Here is a 15,266-nt window from a genome sequence, read left to right on the forward strand (position 1 = left end):
TCATGTTTGCTGCCTCCCAGAGCTATTATTTGACTTAACAGGCAGTCAGGAATTACATTTTGGGCACCTTTTTTTTCCAAAGCTTTCAGAAAAACACTCATCCTGTCTTCAGGCTGGTAAAGTTTGGTCCTGATGCTCTCAGTTTGATATTCCCTGCTGCTGATGTGACTATCTTTAATGTTATAAATTGTGACACGACAATTTAAAGTGTCTTAATTCAATAAAGCAATTTTATTTAAAATAGCAAGCGAGTAAGGCAGGCAAAGCACAGCGCTGGGCGGCCGGGGAGTCTCCTGCTCCACCAACGGCGCGCAAAAATGTTCTGTCCCAACCTTCCTTTTATCCCCCCCCTTCTCCTTGCAGGCGTGACTCTCCAGATGTAGTCTGAGTCTGGTCGTTGTGATAGCTTCTAAGTCTCTTCTTTTGAGATACAGCAAGCAGACCAGATACACACACCCAGGACTCTAATCTCAACCTCCTTATCACCTTGTAAGCAAATAAGCATTTCAAAGACACACCAGTACATTCTTATGCAAACCAAGGTAAGCGAGCATATCACAGTGAACAAATGATCTTCCACTTATCTCATTTAATACCATATGGATTCTTATCACCCTAACCCTGGTGTATTTTGTCTGTATGTGTATTTACAAACAATGTAAATCACTACTTCTCTTTTCCTGGAAATCAGAGACCCTGTGCATACTTCCTTCCCAGCTGAAATCTTGCTGCAGTCCAGACATATATTTTCCTCTGCCAGCTCTCAGCCACTCCAGCAAATGGCTCCTACATAGCTCAGCAGTTAGCAGTTGATTTATGCACCGTTAATGAGTTCCCTCTGAATCCACTCCCTTCCCTGCCTCCACCCATGTGCACTTGAAATGCCTGAGCATCCTGTATCTCCTGAGTTAACTATACTGATGGATTGCTGTCCCCAGACATTCAGCAAAGACCCAGAGCACAGGGACTCGAGACATCTTTCCTGATTTGGGTAGCCCAACTCTGTTCTTTCAGGCTGGAGCATGATCTGCTCTAAGTATTGAAGGATAGGGCAACACTAACTGAGCAACAAAATTTTTAGTTCATGAAGCTGTCTGAAAAGTTGCCAAAAAGCCCAAAAGGAGGGCTGTCAAAGCATCAGCTACAGCTGTCTTAAATGGTCCAGACTGTCTGTGCTTAACACTGAGCCTGTTTCACCTGACAATTGAGTTGGCCTGGTCTGAGTACAAGTGACTGAAACATGGAAAAAATTCAGCTGTAGAAATGCAGGGTGGTAAACAGCAAAGAAGTTGTTGAAACTTGAATTGTTGTTTCCATGTTATACTGTGCACCAAAATAACAGCACCATTCAGAATCCAACCCTTCTCTTCATTCATTAAGAAAGCCAGATTCACTTTCAGTGGCATCGTTTGGGCAAATGAAAGATCAGAGTAATGTTTAACCAAATTAAAGATGTGGCAAATGCAAATGTTAACTGTTTACTTTCCAAGGCTAATTCCTCAATTTTTCTCAGGTAAAATGTGAGTTCCCAATTGCCTAATCTCTGCTCTGGTTGGATGTTCTGAAACTATTTCCTACAGACAGACTTATGCATCAGTCCCTGAAACTCACAAAACCTACTGGGTCTGATGCAAAACTGACTGATACTGCATTTAGTTGCATTGTGCCATGACTGTGCTGGTACCAATAGCTGTTGCATAGATCCTGGACATCCCCCCCCTTTACAGCAGTGCTTGTCACTCAGGCTCTGATGAGTCTGTTGCTTTTTTGTTGTATTATTGGTATGAATTTCAGCAGTCCTGAACCAACTCCTGCTGAAGCCAGCAAGTTTCCATTGGTTTCATAGGGACTGTAATGGTACACTTGACTGGAATAAACATATCCCGTATCAACTCTGCAAGCTACTAATAGTCCTACTTGCTCCCCTTCCTTGTTATGTAGTGGGGTGGTCTGACAGCTACTGGCTCTGCAAAAAATGTATGCTTAAGTCCAGGCTTCCTGTTTTGGGGTCTTGTGGGCTTTTTTGCTTCTTATGGTGTTTGATTTGGTTTTTTAATACCTTAAAGGATGTTAGAATTCTGGGAGATAGGCTGAGTGTGTGAGTGTGCACATATGCAGAGAAAACAAGCATTAGATGACATTTGGCTTTCCCAACCCATTGAGATCACTATAACCTGGGCAAGAAGACTTTTAAAGGAGAACTCTTGCCTTGAATACAGCTGCCTAGATTCCTCCTGCTTTTCTTCATGAAGAAAGAGTAACTTGTATTTGTCTAGAATTGTTGTGGTGACCCAGTCACAAGTTGGTGAGGGAGATACTCTTGGCTTTTACCCAGGGACACCTGCTGTGAATCAGTGCTGTCCCACTGACCAGCCCCTGCCATGTACACACTGCACAGCCTATCTCTAGACACTACACCTACTCCACAGGCCCTTGGCTATTCTTAGGAGGACTTTCTAAGTTGTCTTTAACTTGTGCTCCTGATTTCACCAACTCAGCCTGAACTTACATCCTGCCCCCATAGTGAGAAACTCCAGCTGAAAATATCTCAAATCAGAAGGAAACTACTGCTCATCAGTCTGCTCAGCCTCCTGTCCCACCCGGATCTTGTTCCACTCCCTTGGGGTTAGGGAAAACATGGTCATTTCTAAGACAGCTCTAAAGCAGGCAGGCTTGTGTAGCAGACTGAGGAAAAGAAGACCAAGGGGTGGGGGAGATACTTCATCATGAAGAAATGCTTTACATTTGCAGTAACAGCTGCCCTTCACAATGGGGTTGCCTTCATTTTGTGAGAGGTTGCTCTGCAAGGGCATGTCAAGGCCTGTTCGGCCCTGAGATTTCTGTTCCTGGCACTCTTGACTATATACCCAGGCTAAAAGAGCACAAATTGGTCAGTGCTCCAGTGTCAAGAGTATATAGATGCCAGCACTATATATGGGAGGGAAAAAGAAAGGAAAACCAGTCTGTGGGCTTGAAAACAGGGAAGGTGGAAGTAAAATTAAATGGCAGAGGGAAGGACATAGCAGAGGAGATTGTGCAGGCTGAGGAGAGATTAACAGAAGAAGCAGAAGACACGGGAGAATTCAGATCAATGCTGAGGCAAACAGCAGGGAATGTTCTTAGCAAGGAGCATTAGGAAGTTGAACACAGATGGCAAGGTATGTAAGGCAGACAGACCTGAGAACTGTAAGGGCAGCATGGAGGAAAAACCTTAAAATCCAGGAATGGGGAAAAAGGTGCAAAGTATATGAACAAATATCTAAAATTATAATACTTTCCAAATCAGAAATAATAATTTCAATTTTCTTTATCTTGATGTTAGAAAGCTGTATATAAACTAAGCAAGGTAGTGTAAGAATAATTTTATTTAATATTTTGGTAACACAATGATACATCTCAGAACTACCATAGAATTTAACTTGCTAAATGACTGCATACATTCTAAATAGGTGCTACTAAATTTGAATAACTTCACAGAGTACATGTGGCTTTATGTGACCAACAGCTATATAGCATGTAACCTCTTGACTGACATGAGCAGTGTGGATGGATTTTGCACTAGTAGCCAATGCATAGTTACAGCTTTTGGAAGGGTAAAAAATTGCAAAAAACATTTTTTATTAAAATATGAATTGATGATCCTTGCATTAGAATAGCTATTCAGATAGGTTACATACTTTATTTCTTTTAATAACAGCACTTACAAAAGTACAAGAAAAATTGTCTTGCTAACATTTGATCTAATGTAGATCTCCATATGAAAATGCTGAGTATCTTATAAAGCTTTTCACAGATATAGGCTAAGTTCTGGGATATCACAAACTTGTACGTAATTCACAAAAACACCTGAGGTTACTCCATGTGTATGTAGCAGAAAGATTTTTTTAGCTCTAAACCAGATAATAGATACCATATGAAGCCAGAGACTTTAACCAGGTACATTAGTACTGTGTGGGGTTATAGAGCAGTGCTTGCAGGCTTGATTCAGGTTTTTTAAATCAGTAGCAAACTTGTAGGTAAGATCGGGGTTGTTAAGCCAGCTCTTCCCAGTGCCAGTAGGAGCTCTGTCCCTGCTGCCAGTGTCACTAAGACAGGCCATCTATCAGAAGTCACAGTGCAAATCCTTACTTGCTTAGGTCTCAGCAGAGCTACTTCACTGTGCAGCACTGTAACCTTGTTTTTCTAGCTCTGCTAATACCTTATCTGATACTGATAACTATAACTGTTGCTGAGCACAGCAAGTGATGTGAGGTACTCTCATGTCTGATGGATTTCATATGCAATTAAAGGCAAATAGCAGCTCCAAAGAAGTGCCCAACACTTTTCAAATCGGGCATTTACATAGGGCTGTTTGCTTTCTAGAGAAATATGCAGCTTTGTGAAACAAACATTAGCTGGAGGTTCCACATCATAGTTTCATGTGTGCTTTACTTTAAAATAAGAGGTGTTTAAAAAGTAAAATTATGAACTTTGCCTCACAAATATTGTAAAAGAACTTTTTGTTCCGTTAATGGGTACTTTAATTAGGACATGTAATGTTTATTTTCCTTCTGGGACTTTGTTCCAAACAAATTGTGCTAAAAGTACATAGTTGATTTTAAGATATACTATTTAACTCAACCTAACAGAATGACTAGTGAGTAGAGGTATTATTTGCTGTGTGCTTTGCTTGAGGCTTGTGGCAATAATATTTTAATATAAACCCCCCCCAATCTCACTTCTGTCTACCTTGGCCAATGTGGATTTTACTAGACTTACCTATGTGCTTAGGGACACCCGTATTAACTCCTTCCTAAAGAAACAAAACGTTCAGCTATACCTTTATAAATCTCATTCAAACACTTATTTTGTTCATAAATATGCTAATGTACAGGATAACATTATGATTTGTATCACCCTTGCCATCTAGTGACAAAAATTCTGATCTTTCAAAATTTTGTGGAAAGTTACTATAGTAGAATATTCTATTAATTTTCATGTAAGACATGAATTTTAGTTGCAAACATGCTTACAAGCAAGACTTTACATTGCCATTTTACCAAAAATCATGTGAACATTTATTATCGAGGCATTAATGTACATCCCAGCAGCCAGAACACCAGAGCTGCCATGAGCCTATGGTAGTTTCCAGAAGAGTAAATTCAGAAGCAGGCTGCAGTTTTCTGAGCAACTGCTTTTCTTTGTTTTTTAATAAGAGATTTCACTTCTGAATGTGGAGTAGTCACTGAAGGCAAACTTAGAGTTAAGGCAGAGAGCATGGAGATATGGAAAGGATTATAGAGACAATTCCTGGAGATGCTCCAACCAGTCAGTAGATAAAAAGCACTTTACATTGACAACTTCTGTGAACAAGCTAGAAAAGAAAAGGCTTACTTTCAAATTGCATATGTTTTATCATTTAATATATTGTACCCCTGGCTCTCCTTGTAGAATTAAAAAGATGACTTGAATTATACCTTGTGCAACTTTTCTTCCTGCTTTTATAGCATGTAATATTGGCTGTGTACCAAAAATATCACCAGAACAAGCTATGAGTTATATAGATTTAAAAAGAGAGAGGGGGATTATCTGTAGATGCAAGGTTTATTGCTTAGGCATTTGCTGACAGCTGGCTTTCACCGGCTGCTTTCTCTGCTTGCAGTCTTTGGACAGTCTGATCAAGCAAATCCATCGTATCTCGGAGCGTAACATTCAAAGTGAATGGCTTAGGTTTAATGGTCAGCCCATAGGTAAAGTCCATTTTAGGGTCCTCGTTTGGATTAGCAGTAAAATTGCACTGATGCACCAGTATGGAGGTAAAGAGAAAGAGCTGCACCTTGGATAACTCCTCTCCAATACACCGACGCTTTCCCAATGAGAAAATCATCACGCTGCTAGTGAGATCTTTATTGATGAACCCATTCTCATCCAGGAATCTTGTTGGATCAAAATCCTCTGGGTTGGACCATTTTGCTGGGTCATGATTCACTGACCACTGATTGACAAAGATGACAGTATCCTTGGGAATGAGGTAGCCCATGACAAAGGTGTTGGTTGTGGTGGCATGTGGGATAGTCACAGGCACAAAGCTGCTGAAACGCATGGATTCATACAGGAAAGCCATGATGTAGGGCAGGTGAGGCTGATCTTCAACACATGGCAGACGGTCTCTTCCAACAATCCTATCCACTTCTTCTTGCATTTTAGCCTGCACTTTCGGATACCTGTCATTTAAAGCAAGATGTGTGTGCATATGTAACACTTTCAAAGAATTTTTCTTACAAATAATCCTTGCTGCAAACATTTTTCACAGAATCTCACTGCTATCCTACATGATGCAGTTTGAGCAAGGTTTAAACTTGTAGACCTCAGTTGAAAACTTAAGAGAAAAAAAACCAGACTTCCCATGCACTGGTGTAATTTTAGATTTGCTCAGTTTTTCCTTTAATATCCCATGTAACTGATTCTCAACATAAAAAATAACAATAGCCTAAAGTGTGCTGAAACTGAATATTCTAATCCAACTTTGAAAATTAATTCTAAAATTAGAATTACTTGTCTATTCTAAGTATTGCATTTTCTGTGGGAACAAGAATTTGGTTTTCCAACTCTGTATGTGACTTCTAAAAGTTAGCATGGAGTTTGTTATCACTAGACACAATACCTTTGAAAGCCTGCAGGTTTCTAAACTAGAAAAAAAATCCCAATTATTAAATTGTCAGAATGGCTTTATGAGGTTCCAACTTTTAGTTTGAAAAGATACTTTCTAATTAATACCATATTATGTTTTCCCTATAATGTATTTAAAGATTACTGTCTTGAAGTCTGGACAGTTTGGAAGGCTACACAGTAACCAAATAAGATCAAAATGTTAATATATCTTTTTCTTGTCTAAAAGCCTACATTCTGCCCAGGAGCCTTCATTTGCTTTAAGTATTCAAGTTTGGCTTCTGCATCTTTGCTTTTTTCTCCTGCAGCAGACTCACATGTCAAATGCTGGGCAAACATGAGAAATTGGGAGAAACCCAAAAGTTACGTGAACACTGGGGCATCACACCCTTAAACTGGAGTGTTAAATATTTCCGTGTTTTTCAAGAAGCGACTGAGTAGATAATGTTTGCGTATGACTACAAATTAAGCAGGCGATGAAGGAAAAAGCGAGGATAGGCAAGAGAGTCGGTGTAATGGCATCTTCTCCTAAACCACCCTCCCTCTCTGCATTTCCCCGGCAAACAGGCCAGTGCCAGGGCAGCGCTCCCGCCGGCTGCCCAAGGGGTCTGCCTTGCCCAGTCACGCAATGGCAAGGAAGGCACACACAGCGGCAGCTCAGCATAATAGCGGGTTTGTAAAGCGGTGCACGAACTCTTTATCGTGCTTAAGCAGTTGTTATCCTGTTCCTATGATCTCCTTGATCTTGACCTGCTAAAATCTGTTACTTTCGGCTTTTACTCGGCTGCCTTTCTGCCAACCTCTTCTTATGCACCATAACCCGACCGCCTGAATAGGGTGGGATTTATTTTCTTTTATACTTCCTTATCTCTTTCTGGCAGGCTTCCCAGAGCTTCCGTGTTAGTTAATCGGAGGCCGCTGGGGCACCTGGCGCTGCCCGGTCCCGCAGACCCGCGACCCGACGGCGGGTCCCTGCCGGGGCCGCGTCCCCGGCTATGCCCGGACCCGGAGCTCCATGCGCTGGCTCGGGCCGACGGCGGGAGCCCTCCCAGCAGAGCCTTTGCCCATGAGGCGCGGTTTAAACGGGGCTCCCCCGGGGCTCGCGGGCGCTCGCACCTCGGGCGGCCTCGCATGTCCCCTCGCATGTCCCAGGCCGGTGGGGCGCTGCGGTGTGCTGCCGCCTCCGCCGGCACATACCTGATGAGGAAGATGAGGAGCCACTGCAGGGCGGTGGAGAGGGTGTCCTGACTGGCGCCGAAGATGTCGGTGACGGTGGCGGGCACGTGCTCGAGCTGCAGCCACGGCTGCTCCCGCTGCAGGCGGATGAAGGCGTCCATCATGTCGCGGGGGGCGGCCCCGGGGCGCAGGCTGCGCTGGTGCTGCAGGAACTTGCCGCGGACGAAGCCGTAGAAGTCGCGGTTGAGGTCGCGGAAGGCACGGTAGGCGGCACGGACGGGGCTGGGGAAGCGCTGGAGCCAGGGCAGCGCATCCACCAGGCTGCCGGCGCCCACTGCCCGACCGAACTGCTCGTTGCGCCCCACGATGCGCAGGAACTCGCCGTCGCCGTGGCTGTAGCGGCGGCCGAAGCACAGGGCACTCATCACGTTGGCCACGGCCACCACCAGGACCCGCGAGGGGTCGAGGAAGGCGCCGCCGGCGCTGCCGCGCACCAGCAGCGCCACCAGCGCCCGCGCCTCGCCCACCAGGTGCCGCTCCAGCAGGCGGCGGGTGGCGGGGCTGCCCGTGGAGAAGGCGCGCACCGTGGCGTGCGCCGCCCGCCGGTGCAGCTTCCAGAGCTCCGAGTATCCGCCGAAGGCCAGGCTGAGCCCGCCCGACACCAGCTGGAAGGACGGGAAGGGCGGGCGGCCCGCGAAGGCGGCCCCCTGGCGGACGAGGGCCTGGCGGATGGCGCGCTCCCCGTTCAGCACCACCACGGGCCAGCGCCCCAGGCGCAGCTGGAACACGGCGCCGTAGGTGCTGGCCAGCCGGGCGAAGGAGAGGTGCGGGGCGCTGCCCAGCTGCGCCGCGTTGCCGATCAGGGGCCAAGGGAAAGGGCCTGGCGGTGCCCGGCGCTGGCCCTGCCGCTGCTGATGCTGCAGGAGGAGCTTGCCCAGGTGGATGGCGGCGAGCAGGCAGAGGAGGAGCAGGAGGGAGCTTTGCAACGGGGGCATGCCGCGCAGCGCTTCCCCGAGCCTCTCGAGGACCATGCTGCAAGGGAAAGAGAAAGGTTCAGCGGGCAGCGTCCCCGCGACGTGGGGGGACCTTCAGGTCCCGCGGGTAAGGGGAAGCCCAGACGGAGCCCACTGGTGTGGTGGAGATGAGCCTCGGCAGCTGTCCCAGCTCTCGGAGTCCAGGCAAGTCCTTCCCATGCGCTCCTCGTGTGCCTAAAGCCCCCTGAATCCTATGCGAGAAACAAGGGATAATCGATAATCAAGTGTCAAACTCCTAATAAGAGATCGAAGTCGTGTTTGGCGGAGAGGCCGCTGCTCTCTCTCCGCCTGTAGGGAAAGTTCTCAGCGAGAGATCCAATAGGTCACGGCCGAGAGAGGCACGGTTAAGCAGAAGGATGCTCTCGGCTGTCGAGACTCCGCAGATGCAGGCAATTGCCGTGCACCGGGGACTGGTTAATTCTGGCGCTGCACATCGCTTCCCCCGGCGAAAAAGCCCCTACGAGAAACGGGTTACCTTCCCCACTGTCGGAATTTCCCGCTGCTCCGGAGAAACGCACGCGGCCACGGAGCTCTCTCCGTCCCGAGCCCTTCCCTCCTCCCCGCGCCTTCGGACCCGTCGCGGCATCGCAGGCTGGCGGTCTGCCGCCCCGGGGGTGGGCGGCGGAGGATGCCTGAGGACTCAGCGTGGCAGTGCTGACTGGCCCCGCTTCCCATCCCGGGGACCACCCGCTCCAGCCTCCCAGAAGCAGCGAGAGGATGAAGGGGTGAAATAAGAGGCGGGCTCCTGTAGCAGAACTGACCTGTTGCACACTGCTTCCATCCGAGACCTTGAGGAGGATGGAGAGGAGCTGTGCAGCCGGCGGCAGCACTAATGGACAGCCGCGGCTCCGAGGAGTGCGGCGACGGCGGCGTTCAGATCCAAGCCTTTGGGAAACTCATTAAGAGCCCCGGTACCTGTCACCCGGAGCTTGGCAGGTGATGTACAGGCAAATGCCAGTTGCGCCCGATCCCAGCGCAGTTATCACATTCCGAGCTCTTTAACCCTCTCGCCCCAAGGCAGCCACCTGCCCCGAGCAGCTCCGGGAGCGGACCGGGAGCGAGCGGACTGCTGCGCCCCCTCCCTCTCTCTCTCCCTCCCACCAGCCTGCTGGCCTGCGGGGACTGGACGGGGCCAGCCCAGCCCGCCGCAGGGAGCAAAGGCAAGCGGCTCAGAGGGCGCGGAGAGGATGGCCCGCTGCTCCCAGACTCAGCCGGAACCGGAGCCGCCACCTCTGGACGCCTAGCATTGCCACTCCCGGCTTTATACCTGCCGGCATCCGCGGTGCGCGGCGCGGTGCGGGCGGGACGCGGACGGCCCCGCTGGCAAGTCGCCGTTGCCTGCCCCGTCCTTTGGCTTGAGGGGTCGCAGTTATTTGCCAGCTGCCCCTGGGCCCTCGCCAAGCGGAGCGGCTGAGCCGCGGACGCTTTTATAGCCGGGGCCAAAAGTTTTAGCGGAGGAGGTGCCGGGAGGGGAGAGGGGTGGCGGGCGGGCTCGCAGCTCTCGCTGTCGGGAGGCGAAGTCTCGCCTGCATCTTTTAGGGGCTGAGGAAGCCGAAGAGCTTCCCCTCCTCCGCCTGTCGCCTCCCCGTTGCGTGCGGAGTTAGCATTGCGTGAGCCGGGGCTGGAAAGCCTCCAGCCATCTCCTTCCCGGGCCCCTACCTCTCCTCGCAATACCTGACACCAGCTCCGGGGAGAATGAGGCTGGGAAGCCCCGGGCAGCTCGCCCCCCGGCCGGCTCCGGTGCCCTCCAGTCTGGCCTCCGCCCTGCGCTCGCTGCTCTCCCGCTTACGGAGCCTTTTTACTGTTAAATCTGGCGCCTCCGCCCGCACTGGGAGAGCTGGCGAGAGGCGTGTGGGTACGGCGCTCCAAGCCCCCCCGGGCTTTCCGGTACCCCGGGGGAACCGGGACGGCAAAACCTCCAGATAGGGAGGAAATCGTTCCCCAAGGAAACAGAACGACTTTGCTTTGTTCTTGTCTTTTTTGCAGTAACGAGAAAAACATGAAAATACGACATTTATTTCAGATTCTTTACAGTCACGGCATGAGAAGTAAATACGATGTTTTGGTAGCATTTAAGGATTAGATAAAATTACATGCTGGGAGTCAGCCCAGCTCAGGATGTGAGCCGCGTCCTGGCCAGGCTGCTACTGCTTCTGTCTTTGGTAAGAAGTGTAATCCTCCCTGTTGTCACTGTCCCAGGCTCTTCCAGATGGTGATGCTCCTTCTTGCTCAGACTAGCATCAGCCTCGGATCATCTGTTGGTTTGGAGCTTCTTCCTGCTATTGCCAAGTAACAGAGGTGTCAAAACCACTTTTCTAAATAGTGCCAGGAAAAGTGAGCTTCCCTTTCCCAGCCCCACTTCAAGGCTGAACTTGAAGGGTCCATTCCTATGGGACTAAGGTTAGGGTGTTCTGATATCTCCATCACTATCAGAAGATTGAACCCAAATTTCACCTGCTATAACCACTCATCTGTGGAAAAGTTGTCACTGCTTCCTCTTTTATCTGTCTCATGTCAAAGAGACATGGATGTCTTCTGGCAAAGTTCCAGAAAGAGGTCTGGGTAACACTGATCTTTTGCCACTGAACAGAAGAATTGTTCCAGGCACTGGGGCTGGGTGGTAAGGACTAGCTTGGATCAGTTATCTGTGCTTTATGTTATAATGCTGGGCATTTCTTATTGCCAGCAGGTAAATTTTCCCTTTTCTTGGTGACTGTGGTAAAAAGTTGCCTAAACTCCAGGCATTCCAAATCTTATTAGTTAGGCCCTAAACCGTTTCTTTGGTTCAGCAACTAAATTAGTTGTATTGCAATTGGATTGCTCCTGGCTGCTTGCAGGAAGTACAGAGAAAAGAATATATTTCCACTATCATGACTTGCAAACTCAAAATTTAAGGCAGGAGCCTAGGAGTTTTAAATCCTGGTACTTTGGGGTTTTTTTTATGCTCTAAGGAAACATTAATTATTTCTTATTTCACTTCTCTTTGGTCTTCAGGAATTCTGTAACCATTAGGAAAGAAAGAAAACCTATTTTAGATATTTTCTTCTGTGGTAATAGTACTACCTGGTCCCCCTGTACTATTTACAGCTTTGACTCCCTATTGCATTTATTACAGCCTGAGTATTCTTCTGACTGTATACATTGAAGATTCACCCAGTTTTTTAGGCTCTGATTCTGTGTGACCTTAATTAGTCCCTTGGTCTCTGTAATATTCTACAAATTGCCCTCCTGCCTACCTCTATATTTATTCTTCTCACCTCTTTTGTTTGTAGATTCATAGGAGTTCAGAATTGCTCTTAGAGAATGTATGTTCTTTTTTCCCAGTCCTAGGGAGATGATTGAGATGCAGGTCTTACTGAAACCAGTCCCAGGTTCCTGAGTTGGTTAGTTTTGTTAGGCACTTAAGACTGAATCACTGAAAATATATGCCACATAAAATTAATTATTTCTGAAGTCTAGAAAATCCTACTTAATATAATATATGGAAAAGAAAAGGAGTTGGAGGGTGACAAGTGAGTTGGTTGGGGATTAAGGGAGAGGAAATCAGGCCTAATCTCTTAAAAATCTTGATTGATTTGATAGGAATGCCAGATGCAGGGTTTATGGGGTATATCAGTACCTCTGTGACTCTGAATAAAGTTGCTTAAGTATGTGGATGAGCATCCTTGTTGTGGAGGTGAAAATTTGATAAAGGAGGGGGAATTGCACAGCCTAAAGAATCTTCATGTGCCCTTTTAGAGAGAATTTTTATGTCTGCCGCAGTCCTCCCTCTTCCAAGAAAACGCCTTAACCTCTAAGAGATTTTTATAAGTGTTAAGAATTACTTACCTAAATCAGGTGTTGAAGACTGAGTTCTTAGTTTTACTTTTAACCATGGCAGCCCTTGTCTTTGATTTTGAATACCTGCTCATAAATCCTCATGAACATCAGCTGGAATTTCTCACGGACTTGACTTTGCTGCCTTTTCTTACCTCTTCCCTTTGCATCTTTCCATGGAAAGCCCTCCCACACTAGATTTCTCTCTTTCCCATGCCTGGGACTGTGGGTCTTTTCCTTCTCTCTCTTAATTTTACAAAATCCCAAGGTGCATTAGTTGAGCAATGTTTTATCCTGGGGTTGCTTCAGCCTAGAGCTTGTACAAATTGTTTACCATTTGCAAAGTGATCCAAGCCATTTTTTTTTTGTTAAACAATCCTTGGCAATGTTGTTTCTGTTTGTCTGATTCTGAGTGTTGCACAATACTATATAAGTATGTGCAATATAAGATGAATAAACAAGTAGCATAACAGTAAAATACAAATCACTTGGAAATGTAACCAAGTGCAATATCCTATTGGTTTCAGGCTGCTTAAAATTGTACAGATGTACTTACATATCTCTAGTGTTCAACTCTAGTCTCAATACTGCTATAAGTCAAGGAAAATCACCACTACAACAGCCAGACGACAATCAGAATAAGAGCCTGTACACCTCTGTGTTTGCAACAGCTCACTCAGACTGTGTTTATGTGGTGATCCCATGTGATGAAGGTTTACCATTATGATTCAAGTAGTTTCATGTCTGGAGCAGAAAATGTGTGTTAAGTCCAGCTCACAGCCTCATGGCTGCTGGCTCTGTGGTCATCATCTGTGCTTATCTACACTGCACTGAGGGCTCTGTGTTCAAGCCAGCCTGCAGCAGCAGCACCACAAGTGTGGGTGGTAGTGAGATAATTTCTGCTGCAGGCTCCTGGTTTGGCTCAGTTTGTCAGATTTCCAGTCATGCCAAGCATGAGATGTAAGCAAAATAGAAGGAGGCACATCCTCAGTGCTACCCAGAGTGCGAGGCATACATAGGAGCCAGCTGCAGCACCATGATTCAGGATTATTTACTTAGGCCACTCACTGTGGCCTAAAATAAAGCATTTGTGGTATGCTTTTTAAAGCATATGTATTTGTGGTTGCATATCACATTCTTAACCTTTATTAACTTGCAGCTTTCTTTGGACTTTCACTGTTCCCTGCATTGCCACTGACTTCCCAGCTCACATTTTCAATTCTGCCTTGCTATTGAAAACCCTACATTTGACTTCTAATTCTGAGCCAAATTCCTGCAGCTGCTGTGGGAAGGCAAGGAACCTCCCAGTACTTGCTGGGGCTCAGCTCACTGGCAGCCTGAACTGTAGCCTCTCCATCTGTTTGCATTTTTCATGTTACTTAAAAATTAAAGGCGTACATTGTGGTCTGCTTCCGCACAGGAAATATACAGGTATGATTACAGAAATGAGGACATAGTGTTATACTTAATTCAAGCATAAAACTTGATTCTGAAACTTCTGATTTTTCCTGATTCCTACATATTTCTTTCCAAAGTTGCTACCTTTTCTTGACAGTATTAGATGAAACCATACAACTTAGTCTTTCTTGAGAGGAAAATACAGAGATGATACCTTTGTGAATATCTTTTGAGAAACCATTTTAAACTGCCTTCTGCTACAAGGCAAAAGAGCAAAATCTTATTTACACACTGTTGGACCCTCATCCATGGTATTTTCTGTGTGTCTTTTTACTGACACTATGCAAATTCTTTTACAGTGCTCTGAAAGAAGTAATCTGAAGTAGATGGATTAAAAGACATTTAGGAAAGATTAGACACTGTTCAAGGTGTGCATTATTGCATCTGTCCTCAAATGTGTCACACTGCCACAAAAGTGTGGGCAAACTGCTGTGCCTGCTCACTCTCCTGCTTTCTAAAGATTACCATGTAAAATAAGGATCTGGGGGGGAATAGAAAATTTCAAACCAGATTATTAAAGTAGAGTAAAATTATAAGTGAAGGAAAACCCAGAGTTTGCAGCTAAGGGAACTCTGTGGATTTAGACACTTGCAGGGTGTTGACCCTTCACTACAGAGGAATAAGACAGTGAAGCACTTGCAGATGAATGAAGAAACTTGCAGTTCCTTGATGAGAATATGGGTTTTCCCATATTGTCCCCCAAGTGTCCTAGCTATTGATTATCCCAGCCTATAAATGTTCATTTCACCACTTCCCAACCAATAATTTCCTATGTCACAAATATCATCATTTCCCATGATACAAATATCGTTAATTTCGGTTCTTCAGTTTGTTTTGGTTTGTGCCATTTTTGGTGCTTGACAGCAGAACAAGTGGTCAAAATAATAAAATACACAACACAATTTTAATCTGATCCCCTCTAGAGCAATCCAAGTTACACTTCAGAATTTTTCTTTGGGTTTCTATCATAATTTTTGGAAAGCCTGCTCTGCTTACCTGCACAATCACATGGATATGTTGAAATTTCTTGTACTGTTAGATATGGATTCCATAGCACCTGGAGTAATTTCTTGTCTAGAAGATTGAAATTTAATGATGGGAAGTTTTCAGCATTTAAAAACATTGTTATCCTTA

At 46.3% G+C, this 15,266-nt stretch overlaps 1 protein-coding gene across 1 annotated transcript; it reads right to left on the reverse strand.

The window, feature by feature from the left end:
* Window positions 1–3,282: 3,282 nt before the first annotated feature.
* Window positions 3,283–9,664, reverse strand: CYP1B1 (cytochrome P450 family 1 subfamily B member 1). Its single transcript, XM_021528110.2, has 3 exons — window positions 9,620–9,664; window positions 7,846–8,856; window positions 3,283–6,203 (listed from the first exon to the last, which is right to left on the reverse strand). The coding sequence occupies exons 1-3, from the start codon at window positions 9,637–9,639 to the stop codon at window positions 5,591–5,593; spliced, it is 1,644 nt and encodes a 547-aa protein (XP_021383785.1). The 5' UTR covers window positions 9,640–9,664; the 3' UTR covers window positions 3,283–5,590.
* Window positions 9,665–15,266: the final 5,602 nt, after the last annotated feature.

Source organism: Lonchura striata, chromosome 3, assembly GCF_046129695.1.
Source record: "Lonchura striata isolate bLonStr1 chromosome 3, bLonStr1.mat, whole genome shotgun sequence".
NCBI lineage: Eukaryota > Metazoa > Chordata > Aves > Passeriformes > Estrildidae > Lonchura > Lonchura striata.